Genomic DNA, 16164 nt, shown 5'->3' with positions numbered 1-16164 from the left:
TCTCCACCCGATTCACCCTCTGTGCACTTAATGACTCGCACGCTTGATTAACAAAGGCACGGGGGAGAGCCAGGATGGGGCTCATTCATTTAACATGAATCACTTAATGCCCTCCTGACTTCCGAACCTAATCAGCAGGCTCAATTAGCGTCTTAACTACTGATTGGCGGAGGCAGTTTGTGTGTGTGTGTGTGTGTGTGTGTTCAACCTTGAGACTTTCTGTCATCTGCATATTTTGAAGAGTCTGCTGTCAACCCTCAAAAGAACTTCAGCCCTGCTTACTTTTGTTACGCTTCTCTGTTGCCTCTCTTGGGGGGGGGGGGGGGAGTTAGAAGGTATTGGAATGTGGTGCCTTAACCGGCCAGACAAAACATCAGCCAGGATCCGTGTGAGAACCAAGGTCACAGGGGGGTGGGGGGGAGCTGCTGACGGACAGATTGGCTAATGTGACCTAAGACTCCTTGGGGGTGGGTGGGTGTTCTATTCTTTTAACTACTGTAAAGCGCGGGAATGACTTGGAGCTAACTTCGACTTTCTAGGTGCTACCAATGAGGTTGTCAATCAAAGGTCTTCTGAGTCCTCCTGATTCGACCGGGCTCTTCCCTGGTGGCCCTGAGGCTCCAATCCGTGGCTGGCTTCTCCCCTGAAATCCCAAGGGATTCTCTGCAACGTCTATTGGGTCCCTTCCTTCCCCTCCTGGGAAGCAACACCAGAGGAGCCACCAGCAGGACTCCCACCACAATGGCCGCCCGGCCTTCGCCTGAGACGGACGCTGAAGTGTGGGGCCAACTGGCTTCGTTCCTGGACCTCCTTTGCCCACCTGGTTTGGGCAATTTCTCACTGACAGGAGGAGGAAATTCTACAGCTGTGTCCTTTGGTGGCTTTTTACACAAATGCTACCCAGCTATAGAATTTGGATTTTTAGGGGGTTTTGTTCATTACACAACATAATGGATAGTCCTCGACTTAAAGACACAAGTTTAGCCACCATTTGGAGACACAACATCACTGAAGGGGAGACTTACAACTGGGGCTTCCACTTGTGATTTGCAGCATCTCCAAGGTTGTGAGATCACAATTCAGGTGCTTGAAAACTGGCATCTATTCACAACAGTTGCAGTGTCCCAGATCATAGGATCCCCACTTCCAACCTGCCCAGCCAGCTTCCGACAAGCAAAATCAATGGGGGAAGTTGGATTCACTTAACAACCATGGCAGAAAGGGTCATAATATTGGGCATGACTCAATAATCCTGTTTAGCAACAAAAATTATGGTCTTAATTGTGGTCGGAAGTAAAAAAAATGCTATTAATAAATAATTAGCTTCCCTGTTACGACAGAATTGGGACCAGGATTGCCGTTGCTAAGCAAGGTGGTCCCAAGGGGTGACACTGCGTGATTTGGGCGCAGCAACTTTGGCAGTCCCGCCAAGTCATGTGTTTATCAAGAGGAACAGCCATTAAGTGGGAAGCCCTGGGAGCCTCTGGGAAAGAGGGGGGAGAGAGGTGCTTCTGTGGGGTGGGGGAGGCCAGGAAGGGCCAGCACAAGTTGCAGAGGAATTGAAGGAGGGGGACCAGAAGTGGGAGCTGAGTGATGCTGCTGGGATGGAGAGGCGAGTAGGGCCGCAGGGAGGCTGGCCAGGCTGATTGGAGCGACCAGAGACCTTCCCTGCCGGCTTCCCACTGACTTTCCTTGGGGGAGCTTGCAAATGATGATCATGTGATCTCATTTGATCCTAACCATGAGATTGTGAGAATGCTGTGGCAGCTGGGACTTCAAGAACTGGGTGCAAGTACCACTGCTTCAGCCCTAATGTAATTTTGAGTGGTAAAAGGCTTGTTTTGTATTTAATTTAATTTTTTAGCATTTCTGAACTACCCAGATAGGACAGAGGACACCTCCTGGCCTTTGTCTTCTCATCTCTTCACAGAGAAAGCCAACCGCCCTTCCAGGGGGTGAAGGCCCTGCTCACCTGGTAGAACCTGGGCAGGGCCAGGATGCAGGGCAGCAAGCTCTCCCGCCTCAGGTTGATCAGCTGGGTCTTGTGCGGAGAAGCCAGGAAGTGGAGCTGCAGGGTGATGAGCCTGGTCAACCTCTTGCAGCGCAAGGACTGGCACACGCAGAAGTCCTAAAGGCAGGAGCAGAGGGGCATCAGGCGGAGCAAGGAGGGAGCTCCGGGAGCAACCGCCTCTCCTGCCCGTTTCATCACACCCCAAACCCAGAAGGGAGGCATCAGCATCCACCCGGCAGCTCCAAAAACATTTGAGCATTTGGCAAATCAAAGGTGACGTTACTGGCAACTGGTTGGCTGAAGTGGTTGTGCTGGGAGTTCATTCTGTGAGGAAAAGGGGAGCATCTAAGCTTGGCTGGCAACAAGCGTGTTGAGAGAAGCGTGTCGAATGTCTGAGGGCAGAAGAGCCGGAGGGCACCGCTTGGGATGCCTTCCCTGCCCCAAGGAGGGGCTCACATCCCTCTTTCTCCTGCCTTCCTCTACGTAAAGCACTCCCGCTAAAGGGCATTCACCGTAGCTTTACCCAAGTGGTCGCACCGTTTTTACTATCTGAATATAAATCCTTCCTTTCCCCACCATCCAGTCAGAGCTGAAGAAGCTTCTTGGATGAGAAGTGAAACATCTTTAAAGAAAAGATAAGGAAGTCTGGTTGCCTCTTGAAAAAGCCCCTTTGGGATGACTGAGAGTTTTATAGCACGCAGGCAGAGACACTTGCCCATCATTTAAATCTGCTGCATCCATGTCCTGTTCTTCAGGATAAGAGAACAAACCTTCTATATGCAATAGAAGAAGAAGGAAAAGGGGCTTTCGAAGAATATCGGAAGGACAGTGAAAATGATGTACTGAAACGCTAGCATACCAAGCTTACGGAGTACTGGAAAGTTTAAAAGACCAAACATTACACTACAGTAATTGAGGCCCAGAGGGTGCAACGGTTCAGCCATTAAGGTGCTGAGCTTGGCAGCCCAGCTTTGCCACGGGGTGAGCATCGGAGCAATGGGGTGAGCTCCTGCCGACCTCAGCAGTTTGAAAGCATGCAAATGTGAGTAGATAGTTACCACTTTTGTGGGAAAGTAGCAACATTCTGTGTGCCACATGGCATGGAAGCCTCTTTGGACACGGCTGGCTCCCTTGGCTAGGAAGTGGACGTGAGCCCCGGCCCCTGAAGCCACAACTGGACAGGGGAAGCCTCTTTGGACACGGCTGGCTCCCTTGGCTAGGAAGTGGACGTGAGCCCCGGCCCCTGAAGCCACAACTGGACAGGGGAAACCTTTAAGTCTTTTAAAATCCAGCCCTCCAATTCCGGTTGGATGTCCTGATGCTCGTAAAGCGTATGACTGGCCTCCAGTTCATGAGCTATTTTGCGGTGACCAATAAGCAAATACGGTAGTTGTAAACCCCAAGTGAACCCCAAGGCCATTAAATGAACTCACTGTCCACAATAGGGCACTTTTTGCCAAAAAACAACTTTATAATTTGCAGTTCCATGAGGGTAGACTCTGCAAACAGCCACAAGTGCCCGCTGGTTGCCAGGTGCCCCAAAGGCCTCCATGTGAGTGCAGGGGAAGGCCTGACATTGTCACTTTGAACATTCACTAAGCAACCAGTTATAAACAGAGGACTCCCTATAAATATTTTTTTAAAAAAATAGCAGGCTAAAAAACAAGATCTGGCAATGGCTGAGGAGGAGACCTGAAAGGAGGCAGAGGGACTAATTGGTCTCTGGCTGCACAAAACTCTCCTACTTTTCCTCCTGAGAAAAGATGTGGAGACCCTGGAGAGGAGGCAGAGGAGAGCAACGAAGATGAGGAGGGGTCTGGAGGCCAAAACATAGGAAGAACAGTGGCAGGACTTGGGCAGGGAATTCTACCCTGCTGAAAAGAGGCAGCCGTGACGTGAAAACTGGCTTCTGCTATTGGGAGGGGCTGCTGTAGAGGGTGGGGGACCCATTCTCCAAAGCACCAGAAGGCAACTCAAGAAGCTCATTCGAGAGAGATCCAACCTGGAACTAAGCCATAGCCAGGTCTCTGTGGCTCTTTTACACCTCCGCTGAGTGGGGGGCCTTCTGGCTCTCAGGGGAAGCTCATTCCAGAGGGCAGCCATCCTTTAGGCACGGGAGGAGCACAATCATCACTCTTTGCCAAGCGAAATCTTTCTAATTCATTCACTGATAAAACAGTGACCAGGAGAAGTTTTGGGGTGTTTGCAAATTGTGTTACTGTTCCTGCTTTCCTTCTCATGATCTGTTAAATGGACTCCCTGGCATACAAAGGAAACGGCATCAACAAACCGCAAGGAGAAATATTTGAACCCCTTGAACTTCAGGGTAGTCGCCTGGGTGAACAATGCAGGAGCAAACAGGAGAAGGAGGAAGGAAACCCCCGCCGTCCTTCCTGTGTCCCACGTACAGAGAAGGGAGAAGGGTCAGGAAAGCAGAAAACTGGGATCCACAATGGAGCTAGAAAGCCTCCCACCTTGGTTAAGAAGCCAAGTACTGCAGGAATAGCCTCCACCAGGAAGGGAGCTCAGGTCTCCATTGCTTCCTCCTCTGCAGGGAGTCAAGCCAGGCAGTCTCTGCACTCCACCCCTGCCTCAGCTGCAGATCCCACCCCCAGTTGCCAGAGACCTTCGGAGGCACCCATGCGCCCGGCCCCTTCTTGTTCTCCATCTCACCTTGGAGTAGCTCTCGGTGGCATCTAGGAAGAGGGTCAGAGCTTTCATCAGGAGCTTCTTCAAGCTTGGCACATCCTGAAGACTCTCGGCTAGAAGGAAGAGAGCAGCTGGCAGCCTGGGCCACCGTGCCCATCCCACCCAGGACTGTGGAATGAAAACGCCCAGGCAGAGGGCAGGGAGGGGGCAGCAAGCGACCGAAAATGGGATCAGAGGCATTTCACCAGGCCCAAAGGACAAGAGCCTCCTCCTCTTCCTCCTCCAGCTGCTTTGGACCCAGGCGACCAGCCTCTCTCCCCGGAGCAGATGCCATGGTCCTGCCTGGAGGAGGAGATGCTGAAGAAGCTCAACGGAGAATACAACAACCGAGCTCCTGATTGGAAAAGCTCAGGCCTGGAGGGGCTTCCTTGGAAACTGCTCCACCAGCCGTCCTTCAAATCCGGCAACAGAAGCAACCTCATTTCCTCACCAGTTCACCCCTGGAACCGCAGTGGGGAAATCCGGCTGGCACAGGATGAACGTGACCAGACTCCAAGGAAATAGGGGCATCAAAGCAACCCCTGCCCTTTCCTGGTCTCTGTCAGGTCCCATCAGTTCCTATAGGGAGGCTCCCATTCTGGTGGGAGGGGATCCTTGTACGGGGTCTCTCTCTCTCTATTCCTGGCTTGGCTTTGCTGTCACTTTCGGGATCTGGGAGAGGGAAAGGAAGGAGCCTCCCGCAGCAGCTGCCTTCTCTCATCTCTGGAGGAGGAGGACAGCCTATGCTTATCACCTTCTTGGCTGGAGCTTCCCATAACATCTGTGAACCTCTGGATTGGCTCCATGATGAGTTGGGCTTTGGGAGGGGCTCTGTCTGCACTGGTTTAATCTAACTTTCCGATTGGGAAAAGTTGATCCCTGCCTCGATCTCCTGCTATCACAGAACCTCCCAACAGAAGCCTCCTTTTGTTCCGAGGGTTCTGCTTCTTGAGAAGACTGGTGAGGCCGGGGGAATCCAAGCTACAAGAGCTGAGAAGTGCAATTGTGCTGCAGTTGCTGGTGGAGGCTCTTGGCCTTCCCAGCAGCAGCCAAAGAGCAGCTCCGTTTGGAGATCTGTTCCTAGAGGCCTCTGAAGCCGCTGGCTCCACGAGGGGCTCCTGGCTGAAGGGGCACCTGTGAAAGGCAGCCCCACCAGCCTCATCCCCGGACCTTCTGCCTGGGAGTTCAGGTGGGCAACCCTTGGGGGCCATAAGGGAGGGTCAGTTTCTGAGGAGCGACTGGCTCTGGCTAACCCTGCAGGGGTCTCTGCTGCCCATCTGGCCGGTACCAGCCAGGCGTGTTTTCCCCCTTTCCTCAACGCCTGAAGGGAAGGGAGAGGGGAGCCGGGCCTTCCGTCTTCTTTGCTCCCTCAGGAGAAGCAGGGAAGAACAAGCAGCACGCAAAGCCTCGACCCACCCAGCCCAACGGATCCACCAGGGCAGCTCCCACCCACCCAGAGCCTCCGCCAGAGGGCTCCATCTGGACAGGGGAGTCCTTACCCCATGGCTGAGATTCAATGAGCTTCAGCTGGACGTTGGCTGCTGCCTCGTGGTTCTCCCCGATCTCCCGGCACATGCTGAAGCAGAGGGCAATCATGTTGTGCTTCTCACTGTCTCCCGGCCGGCAGCGCTTCATGTAGTCCAGCAGAGCCGTCTTCAGGGTCCCGTTCTGCCAGAGGGAGAGGGAGAGAGGCATCTGTCAGTGGCCCAGGCCTCCCCCTCCTCCACCGCTCAGGGGGTCTCCTTCTCAATGGCAGAACATCAGAAGGGGGGGGGGCTGAGGCACCCCAACCTAAGCGCCGACTGAGCGCATCCCAAATTGGGGGCTGCTACCTTGAGCCTGTCCAGCGAGCAGGGGCTCCCTCTGGACCAAGGCTTCCCCTACTGGACTGCTGAAAGCAGGAAGGTTTTCCCGAACTTTGGTTCAGAATCAACCTTCCTTTTTACTTCAGTCCAATATTCCATGCTTAGCCCTTGACTTCCTTCAAGGAAATAATTGGAAACTCCAGGCAGTAAAACTTCCCTTGGTTAGTAGGAAATCAATGCCATCGCAGGTTTCTCTTAGAGTTTAAACCTCTGATTATATTTTAGGCTTCTATGTCTTTGAGCTTTAACGTTTGGCATGCTGCTCTCCCAAGTTCCAAAAGAGTTTCGGTTCTCCTTTCTAAAATAAACTTCAAACAAATCATCCTCTGTGTAGATAATCCTACTGAAAAGAGAAACTGGGCCCAGCGTTCCCAAGTCACAGTCGAAGCTGGAAGATAATAGAAGTGGTGGATGGAAGGAGCAGAATTATAAAAGCATCCAACCTAATAAACCCTTCTCATCGTTTCATGTAATCCATTGTGCCATGGCAGGAAGAGAGGGCAGGGGTGGTGGGACGATGGACCTTCTGAAGGAGGCCTCCCATCTGCCTAGGAGCCCATGTATATGAGAACTAAGGCTTGAAGACGAGAGACATCGCATAGACAAGCATTAGCACAATCTACCTGATCATAGAGGAGGAAGAGGAGGAGGAGGAGGAGGAAGTTCTTAACAAGCCCAAGTTGATTTCTGGTGATGAGGGCCTTGTTTTAAGTCTTTAAAACTTTATGATCTGCTCTAGAATCCTGCCAGGGAGAAATGCCAGACTTTGAAGGCAGCAGAGAGGACAGGATGGGGTTGGGAAGCAACTCAAAAGGGCCCCACCTTGACTCTCTTTGATATAGTCACAGCACCTAAGACTAGCACCTAGGATTGTTGTTGGGGGCAATATGCTGACTCTGTAAAACCGCTTAGAGAGGGCTGAAAGCCCTAGGAAGCGGTATATAAGTCTAACTGCTATTGCTATTGCTATTGCTTTATTCCACTTCACGAGGCTTTTCACAGCCCTCTCTAAGTGGTCTAATAAGGGGAGGGAGATGCACACCAGGCCCCTCGGCCAAAGCGGGTCTTTTCCGGAATGCCTACCGGGTCCAACTTCTTTCTCATCAGCACCTCAAAGTAATGCTTTTCATGCAGCAGGTCGAAGATGTAGGTCATCTCACTGTATCTGCCAATCCCGGTGAGAAGGCGAACCTTTGGGGAGAGAAGGAGGAGCCTCAGCCGACCCAACCCCAGGAACTCCGCTCCCCCCGCGAGGGGCATGGGGGCTCCAGGACACTCCAGCCAGCTTCCCAGTCAACACAGGTGGTCCTCGACTTAAAAAAGCTCATTTAGGGACCCCTCAAAGTCACAACGGCCCTGAAGACCCTTTTCCACTCTTGTAGCCCCTGCAGCCGCTCAAAGGCCCCAGGGCCAAAGCCAAGCTGCAAGGGGAGGGGTGTTTCATGTGATCGCCTTTTTCCAACTTTCTGACCAGCAAACTCAACGGGGGAGCCAAATTCACTTAACAACACTGTTTCTAACTTAACAACTGTCTCATTTAACAGCCGGAATGTGGGATTCAATTGTGGTTGTAAGTCAACGACGACCTGAGAATGAGCAGAGCTGAAGGCCAGGGGAGGAGACTCTCTGTGCCCTGGAAGGAGCTGCTCCCTCCAGCTGACAGCCCCAAAGACTCTCGGACTGGGAGGGGCCAGTTCCTGCTCCAAAGCCCTTCAGGGACCCTCGCTGCAGCCTCTCCGTCCTCTCGGAGGAGCCCACCTACCACGAGGCCGAACTCTTCCTCTGGTGCCAAGTGATCGTCCGTGAGCAGCCGGGCAGCTTGGAGGACACGGGTGATGCCCTCCATGTGACACGTCAAGCTGAAGCAGTTGTGGGCCAGAATCAGGAGCTCCACGGCTGAGGAAGGAGAACAAAGGCTCGTGCTGCACAGTCATCCTGGCCCCCTCCCCCATGCCACTCAACTACGACCCCCAGCAATCCAGCCAAGAGGGGCAACAGCTGAGACCCTGGGAGTCGGGTTTCAGCCAATTGGGGGAGCAGAGTTCCCAAGAGACCCAACATGAAGAGGAGGTCGAAGGAGATCCATGTTCCCCTGCCAATAGATCCTCACAAGATCTTTGCCAAAATGTACATATTTTGGATTTCGGTCTCAGCCGAGACCCAGAAGTCCTCACAAACCTCACCTTAAATCCCTCCTCCACAAGGACCCATTTTCCATCCACTGCAAACTTACTGCAGGCAAGTTCCCCGTGGGGCACAGAGGAAACCTTCTCCAGCAGCTTCAGGCCGACCAGTGTGTGGTCCTGGCAAAGCTTGGCCAGTTGCAGGAACCTCTGGCTCTCCTCCGCAGGGTTCAGGGCCGGAGTTTGCTCTGCACATAAAACAAGACAGGCTGAGCCTCCCCTCTGGTCCCATTCCAGGAATCCTATTGCATCCCTTCAGTAGCCTGACATACTTGGGATTAAACAACGTTCCTGTGAGCTACAGTCACGACAGAACTTAGGTTAGAAAGGCAAATGCAGCGCAAACAGAAACGCCTAGAACAGTGAGGGTTGGAAGGGACCGTGGAGCAGGAGGCCCTGTCATAATCATCATCCACCCCCATCAGAAGAGAAGCCTGGGCCAAAGTCCAGCCAGCAGCCCCTCTCCAGAGCCAAAGCCATTTGTCCAGCTTTGTGTTCCCAAGCAGAGACCCCGCGTGGACTCACTGCCTCTTCCTTCCAAAGGCTCCAGCAGCTCCCGTGTGATTTCCTCTGCCACCAGCTCAGCCACGGCCCCTGGCTCCAGCCCCTGGTTGGTGATGAAGGCCTGGGCCTTCTTGTACCAGTCTGGCTGCTGGGAGGACAGGATTGCCCGGAGCAGCTTCTCTGAATCGTGGACGGCGATCTCACTGAAGGAGCAGCCCAGCTCCTGCGGAGCGCCAGGAGGGGGGAGAAGAGTCAGATCCCCTCCCTTCCCGCTTGAGGCACGAGGGCTGCCTGTCCTCCACCCCCTGATTCCAGAGCCCAGCCACCTACTTTGGAGAGTTGGTAAAGGTAGAGGGTCTGCCGGCAGTAATTCCGACCATGCACACATTCGGCAACTAAAGTACGCAGGCTGCCGACAACTCCGCTATCCGGAGAGGAGCCCCCCATGGAGGACCAGGAATCGAGGCTTGAAGCTGAGAAGAAAACCAAGATCTTGGAGTTGAGCAATAGATTGGGGGGAGGGCATCACAATACACCAGGACACATCCAGCTCTGTCTAGAGAGAGCCTAAGCTGCATCCCCCCCCCACTTCCCCCACTCGCAAACGCTGAACCCACAGAACCTCTGGACCTGCAAATCAGCTGCTGAACGGCACCATCCCTTCTTCACTTATTTTTTTTTTGGGGGGGGGGGGTTGGCACAAGTGGTCCTCGCCTTACAACAGTCATTGGGAATTTCTCTTCCTAAGGGAGGTGATGCTGCAGTCAGGATCCCGCGATCTTTAGGGGAGGAAACTTCCTGTTGCCAAGGAGTTGCAAGCAGGCCAGCTAAGCAGTTAAGTGGCTGCTGGTGGGTGGGGAAGGGTGCATGCAAGGTTTGGGGGTGGGTGGGTGGAGGGTGCAGAATGCACTGGGGTGCAAAGGTGGCAGGGGGAGCCTTGGGGAGGGTGCACAAGGGAGGCCCTGTGAGGGGGTGCAGGGGGCTCCAGGAGAAGAGGAATGGAAGGGAGCTTCAGCCAAAGCCCAGAGGGCTGGGGGAGGGGTCGGGTGGGCCAAGCGCAGGGGGGCTGGGGAAGGAGACCCACCCCTATAACTTGCAACTTTCTTTGCTGGCTTCCCCACTGACTTTCTGAGGAAGCTGGCAGGGAAGGCTGCGAAGGGCATCACAGGACGCTGGGAACCGCAACCGTCATAACTGTGAGACGGTCACCAAGTGCACAGATGGCGATCGTGTGACAGTGGGGAGGCTGGAACTCTGAGGACCATTCATTCAATGCTGCTGTAACTTTGCATGGTCATAAGTCGAGGACTACCTCTGGGGATTTCAAAATTGGGACAGGAGGCCCACCTCCCCAAGAGAACGGCCAGGGCAAAACCCCATGGCCACCCCTCACCCGGCCCCACTACAGGGGCAGGCTGGCCGACAAGAGCAAACGGCCGGAAGGTGGTTAGAAGGCAGCTGGGCAGCTGACTCTGCCCCCAGCCAGGAATCAGATCCTGACTGGCTCCAGGTTGACGCAGCCGTCCTCCCATCCTCCCCAGGTGGGTAAAAGAGGGCCTGGATTGTTGGGAGCCACAGGCTGATTCTGGACACCACCGTGGAGCCACACAGGAGCCTCAGTGGCTGTGAGGAAAGAGCAGAGACTACCTGGCCCCCCTCGGATGTTTCCCCACGAGTGCAACTTACAACTCAACCGTTTCTTCTCCGCTGCCGCTTCCCTGCGCCTCTGGCTATCCTCGGCTGCCAGGAGAGCCTGGATCTGGGGGTGGAAGCAGCCCTGGGCCTCCTCCCCCAAGGCCAGCGTGCGGCAGTGCAAAATCAGGGCGACGTCTCTGCTGTAGAAGCTGAAATAGCGGCAAACCCTGGCAACTTCATGCACGCTTCCTTCATCCAGAAGACGCCCAATCAGGAAAGCCAGGGACGCCACTTCAGCTTCAGAAAGCCCGACTGGGGTCGCATCCTGGGAAGGGAAAGCTCTGAGCTCCAGGAACTTCGGGGTGTTTAAAGCAGCGACCTTAGAAAAGCAGAATTCCTTGGCCAAGGAGTCGAAGGACGGCTCGCTGCTGATGGAAATCTGGGGAGAACCTCTGGCCTCCATCTGCCCTTGTCGCCTGATGCGGCACCGCCAAATTTCCCTCTCTATCCTCTCCAGATCACCCACAGGAACCGGTTCGCTTCTGGCCAGCCAGTATCCAGCCAGCGTAAGCAGGAGTTGCCTCTCTGAGATGCTGGGTGCCCTCTCATCCTCCAGGCCCTCCGAGACCAAGTCTGCCTGGGCTGAGAAGAAGCCGGAGGCTGCTTGATTCGAGATGGCGTTTTGCACGTAGGTCTCGTGGCACTTTTTCCAGAACTCAACTCTTGTCCGTTTTTGAGTCCAGTGGCCAACCTGTTTCAAGAGGAGGAGGTTCTGGAGCACCTGGAAAGGACACAAACACCCATCAGAAGCCCAGAAACTCCACTGCACAGAAATGACCATCCCAGGGATGGCTAGTCCCCACCCTCCTATTCAGCCCCTCTTCCTGGCAGAGCTTCAGTGATCTCTGGGGAGCCGAGGGTGGCTTGTGAAGGCCGGGCTGCCTTGGCAGGGGTCCCAAACAGTGCTGGGGAAGCAGGCTGCCCACTGTGCCACTGCAGATCCGGACACACAGCTGCACCAGGTGTGGGGGAGGGGAAAGCAGCCTCCAACAGCCGACAGGGATGACACTCATAAACACAATCAAGGGGAGGCACCTCCTGAATGACAACGTTGTCCACTGGCAGTGCTGCCAGCTCTGCTACCCTGCGAGCCACAGAGAAAGAGCTGCTCTCCTGCAGCTGCTCCAGGATCCTCCGGCACTCCTCCCGGAACCCCTCACAGCTGTAGCTCCTCAGCAGAGTCCGGCTGATGCAGGTGGGCGAATCTTTCAGGATGGCACCGAGGGCACTGAGCTTCTTCAGGTCTGGTCCTGCACCCAAAAAGGAGAAGAGCCATAGCCACAGGACAAGGGCAACCTGTAGCTGGACCACAAGACAGACTTTGGGAAGGGAGCAAAAGGGGATTTTCCTGAGTTCCTCCTGCCCCCCCCCCCCCGTCCCAGGGCTGCATAGCTGAGGCACCCCAGTTGGGAGAAAACCTAACATCAAAACCAGGGAAGCCCTGTGGCTAAATCAACCAAGAGAGCCCACTGAATCCAGCATCCTTGCCACCTGACATAGGTGAGGCTGTCCTGAGCCCCCAGCCGTGGCAGCCACCGCAAAGGAGGGAAGAGAAGGAAGGGGTCCTTGCCATGGAGAAGAGCAGTTCCTGCATCTGCAAGCAGCTGGAGGAGTTTTCTGAATTCGTACTCTGTCCTGCACTGGTGCAGCATCAGGTCGAGTAGGAAGGAGGCCTGCATCTCCAGCCAGGGCCCAGGGAGGACGGGCAGCTCGCCCTGGGCTTGAAGCTGCAGGAAGAAGAGGTCACTGGGCAAGACTGTCTCAAAACCTTCCTCTGCAGCTCTGGGCCAAAATAAAACCGTTTGTCTCAAAAGCCACGCAAGCAGCTGCCATTTTGGTCCTTGGGAACTCTGTGCACAACAAAATGCTTGCACCCGGGGCCAGATGGAGTCTCCTTCCACTGAAGAAGCTGCTTTGCTGAGTGATGCCTCTTCCTTGAGAAAAAGCAGCCTCTTCGCCCTCCAAATGTACAAATCCCCCCCAACCTTCCTTCCTTCCTTCCTCAGGAGCAGAATTTGCCCTTCTCATTCGCACTGGTTCTTCTCACTACCTGACAGGTCCCATCAGTTCCTATAGGGAGGCCGTCATTCAGGGGGAGGGAGACTTGGGGAGGGGTCTCTCTTTCTATTCCTGGCTTTGTTTTGCTGTAACGTTCGGGGCCTTCGGGGGGGGGGGGGAGGAAGGGGCCTCCAGCAGCAGCTGCCTTATCTGGTCTCTGGAGGAGAGGGGCAACCTTGCCCTGGAGACGCCGGCTACCAACTTCTCGGCCGGAGTTTCCCATAACATCTTCGTACCTCTGGATAGTCTCCATGATGAATTGGACTTTTTGGGGGGAGGGGGGGGCTCTGTCTGCACTAGTTTAATCTAACTTTTCGAGCGGGAAAAGTTAATTCCTGGTTAATCCCTGCCTAGATCTCTTGCTATCACAACCTTCCCATAAAAGTGTTCTTTTGAAATGACTTCTGCTTCCTTGAGAAGACTGGCAAGGCCTTACGCTACCTGGCCTACTGACAAGCACAAGCAGGCCACCCTCCTTTGCCCCCATATGGGACAAGCATGAGTCCAAAACAGTCCTTGCCCTGAATAGCCACCTTTCTCCTTTGGCCACAAGAAAGAGGAGGAGACGGAGTGGAAAGGAGCTCCCTGATTGGCCCTGCTTGTGAAGGTCAGAATCCTGGCATGGTTATGCAAGATCAACACGGGGCTCTGCCTCTTTCATCTCATCCACAGGGGCTGAAAGGGCACAAATCCAGGAGCCAAGAATGGCCACCCTGACAGGACCCATGGGAATTCTGATCCCCTGGGAGCCAGGTGGCCTCCAAGGGCTGGCAGGATTCAGGACACAAAAGGGGAAATCCGTCTGTTCAGTTTGTAAAAAGTCACACGGACCACATAAAATTTCCGCTTACTTTTGAAAGGTTGTCTTGAAACGTGAGCAGTTTGATCTTGGCTTGGGTGTAATTTTTGTAGTCCATGCACAATTCATACACCTCCAGCATTATCAGCAGAGGGGAGTCCTGAATATCAGCAGAGAGATGAAGAAGTGTGTGCCCAAATTCTACCCACAGTGGGTTGCCCATCTTTGGAAGGAAAAAGATGAGCTGGAGGGAGGGAGGGAGGGAGGGGGCAGAATCCCTTCAGAGGGAGAGGCGAGGTCTCGTCTGCCGGAGGTCTTCCAGCTGATGTTTGGTAGGAAGGAAGCTGTTGCCAGACTCTTGCAGAGAGCACAAATCCAGTCTCAGGATTCTGGCTTTTCCACACCCCTCCATGAAATCTGCCCCCACCCCACCCGCGAGACATGTGCTTCGGTGGCACCTGCCAGGTGCCTCTGAGGGCCGCGAGTGCAACCCCGGCCAGCTCACCTCCAGGAAGAGCTGGAAGCCGTGAAGGAGGATCCTGGCCTTCTGCCTCTTCAGCAGCCACTGCCAGAGGAGGGCCAAGTCCGGGAGGCCCCACTGGTGGGTTTCAGCCCTGCCTTCAATGTGCCCGATCACCTCACTGGCGGCAGAACTGTCCAGGGAAGTTATTATCCAAACACAGAGACAGGGGAGGAGGCTGGCGTCCTGCCCAATGGTTGAACGTGAAGGGAAGAAGGAAGGGAAATCGGTATTTTAAAAAAAGCAGAGAGCGGATTGAATAACCCACACGCCAAAGCCCAAGCGATCAGAGCCAGGCTGGCCCCGATGCACAACGCCTCCATTGTCCCAGATCACCTTCCACCCCTCTCCGTCGCCACAGGAGCCCGGATGCCCGTCCTGGAGAACTCGTACCTGGAAGCCAGCAGCCAGCACGCTCAGGACGGGCAAGTGGTGCTTCACCGAGGCAGCCAAGAGGTGTCGCCAAGGGCACGGCTGCTCCTGGCTCTGGAGCAGGACCTGGAACAGGCCCTGCGACTTCTGCTCCTTCCCCTGCAAGCCCCCCTGCCTCGGAGGCTGCAAGTGCCCCAGGGCCAATTCCAAGTGGTCCTGCAGGGGCAGGGGGAAGTCCCGAAGGAGAGGGATCACCTGGGAGAGGGAAGGAAGGAGAGCAAGCAGCTCCGTAAAGCTTTGACCGGGAACCCACCATGCCAAAGAGGGAAGCTGCAAGACCTCCCAGGAGATGGAGAGGCGGCCAGGAGGGGTGGGGGTGGGGGAGGGTGTGTGGACTTCCTGGGACACTGAAGCTCCAGAGTGGGGAATTCAGAGTCAGGAGAGCCCCCGGAGAGTGGAAGGATGGGCAGGAAGGAGTGGGCCTGTTTCCGCTCACCACAATCCTCTGCCCCGCTCCTTTCCCACCTCTCCTCTTGGGAAAGCCTTGTGACTTTACTATTCCCTGGCCTTAGAGGGCTCTTTTCTCCCCAGGGGGGCCATCTCCCACCCAAACCTCCCAAGCCTGGAGCTCAGCTCAGCATCCAGCAGCTCCTCACCTCCGCCGGCTGGTAGCTGTACATTTGTGCTTCAGTCACAAATTGCAGCCATTCTTTCGAACGCGCACAGGCCCTCAGGTATGACGTGCTCAGCTTGATATGGTGCAGCTGGCAAAACTGGATGACCAAGGACCAGTGATTCCTCGCCTCGCTCGAGGTCCTGAAAGGAAGGAGCCTTTAGGTGCCCCTCCTCTCCTCGCCCTCCCCTGCCATGGCAGCAAGCCATGCTGCTCTCACCCCCCCTCCAGTCAATAAAGGAGCCCAAGGGTACAGGGGGAAACCCCACAGCTCATCTTTGGAGTTACTCCTTCTCCTAGACCAGGGAGGGCGAACCCACAGTGGCATGCAGAGCCATCTCTCTGGGCATGCTAGCTGTTACCCGTTGCTTTTCTGGGCTCTGGCGCACTGGCCGGTTGGCCTTCACACACGCGGGAGTGCTGGAAACCGGAAGAGCAGCCGCTTGGGGTGCATGCGTGTGCTGGGAAGATGATCTTCCTGTTTCCGGTGTGCACATGTGCACTGGCCACCTGGTCTTCCGTGCATGCGTGCATGAAGACCAGCTGGCTGGGGCTCATGCGCCTGCCAGAAACCGGAAGATTATCCTCCCAGTGTGTGCATGTGTGCCGGGTGGCTGCTCCTCCGGTTCCCATCCCATGATGGGCTCTCGGTGCCCAAAGGGTTCGCCAACACTGTCCTAGACCATGAAGGAGGAGGAAGGAGGTGGCACTTTCAAGGCAAACATGATTTCTTCTTTGATTGATTGAGTCCACCATCTCAACCTGTTAGCTGGCAGAATAGCAACAACTAACAAAA

The 16164-nt window shown here is 54.9% G+C and overlaps 1 protein-coding gene across 2 annotated transcripts in view; it reads right to left on the bottom strand.

Moving 5' to 3' along the window:
- The window catches only part of SPG11 (SPG11 vesicle trafficking associated, spatacsin), a 39755-nt gene that overhangs the window by 2991 nt on the left and 20600 nt on the right, over positions 1–16164 (bottom strand). For both annotated transcript variants that reach the window (XM_087704402.1, XM_014065209.2), the window contains 15 exons: positions 15352–15511; positions 14717–14950; positions 14309–14509; positions 13856–13963; positions 12517–12673; positions 11982–12196; positions 10938–11667; positions 9582–9724; positions 9273–9474; positions 8798–8935; positions 8327–8460; positions 7648–7755; positions 6199–6367; positions 4685–4773; positions 1973–2128 (listed from right to left, as the gene is read on the bottom strand). In XM_087704402.1, coding sequence (XP_087560528.1) covers positions 1973–2128; positions 4685–4773; positions 6199–6367; positions 7648–7755; positions 8327–8460; positions 8798–8935; positions 9273–9474; positions 9582–9724; positions 10938–11667; positions 11982–12196; positions 12517–12673; positions 13856–13963; positions 14309–14509; positions 14717–14950; positions 15352–15511 — 2944 coding nt within the window. The remainder of the gene's footprint in view (positions 1–1972; positions 2129–4684; positions 4774–6198; positions 6368–7647; positions 7756–8326; positions 8461–8797; positions 8936–9272; positions 9475–9581; positions 9725–10937; positions 11668–11981; positions 12197–12516; positions 12674–13855; positions 13964–14308; positions 14510–14716; positions 14951–15351; positions 15512–16164) is intronic.

This window comes from Thamnophis sirtalis, unplaced genomic scaffold (genome assembly GCF_051295495.1).
Source record: "Thamnophis sirtalis isolate CommonGarterSnake01/CBP01778 unplaced genomic scaffold, rThaSir2_p1.2 scaffold_2, whole genome shotgun sequence".
Taxonomy (NCBI): Eukaryota; Metazoa; Chordata; class Lepidosauria; order Squamata; family Natricidae; genus Thamnophis; species Thamnophis sirtalis.
Note: the sequence above shows the minus strand (reverse complement) of the source record. Positions and strands in the feature narration are given on the sequence as shown.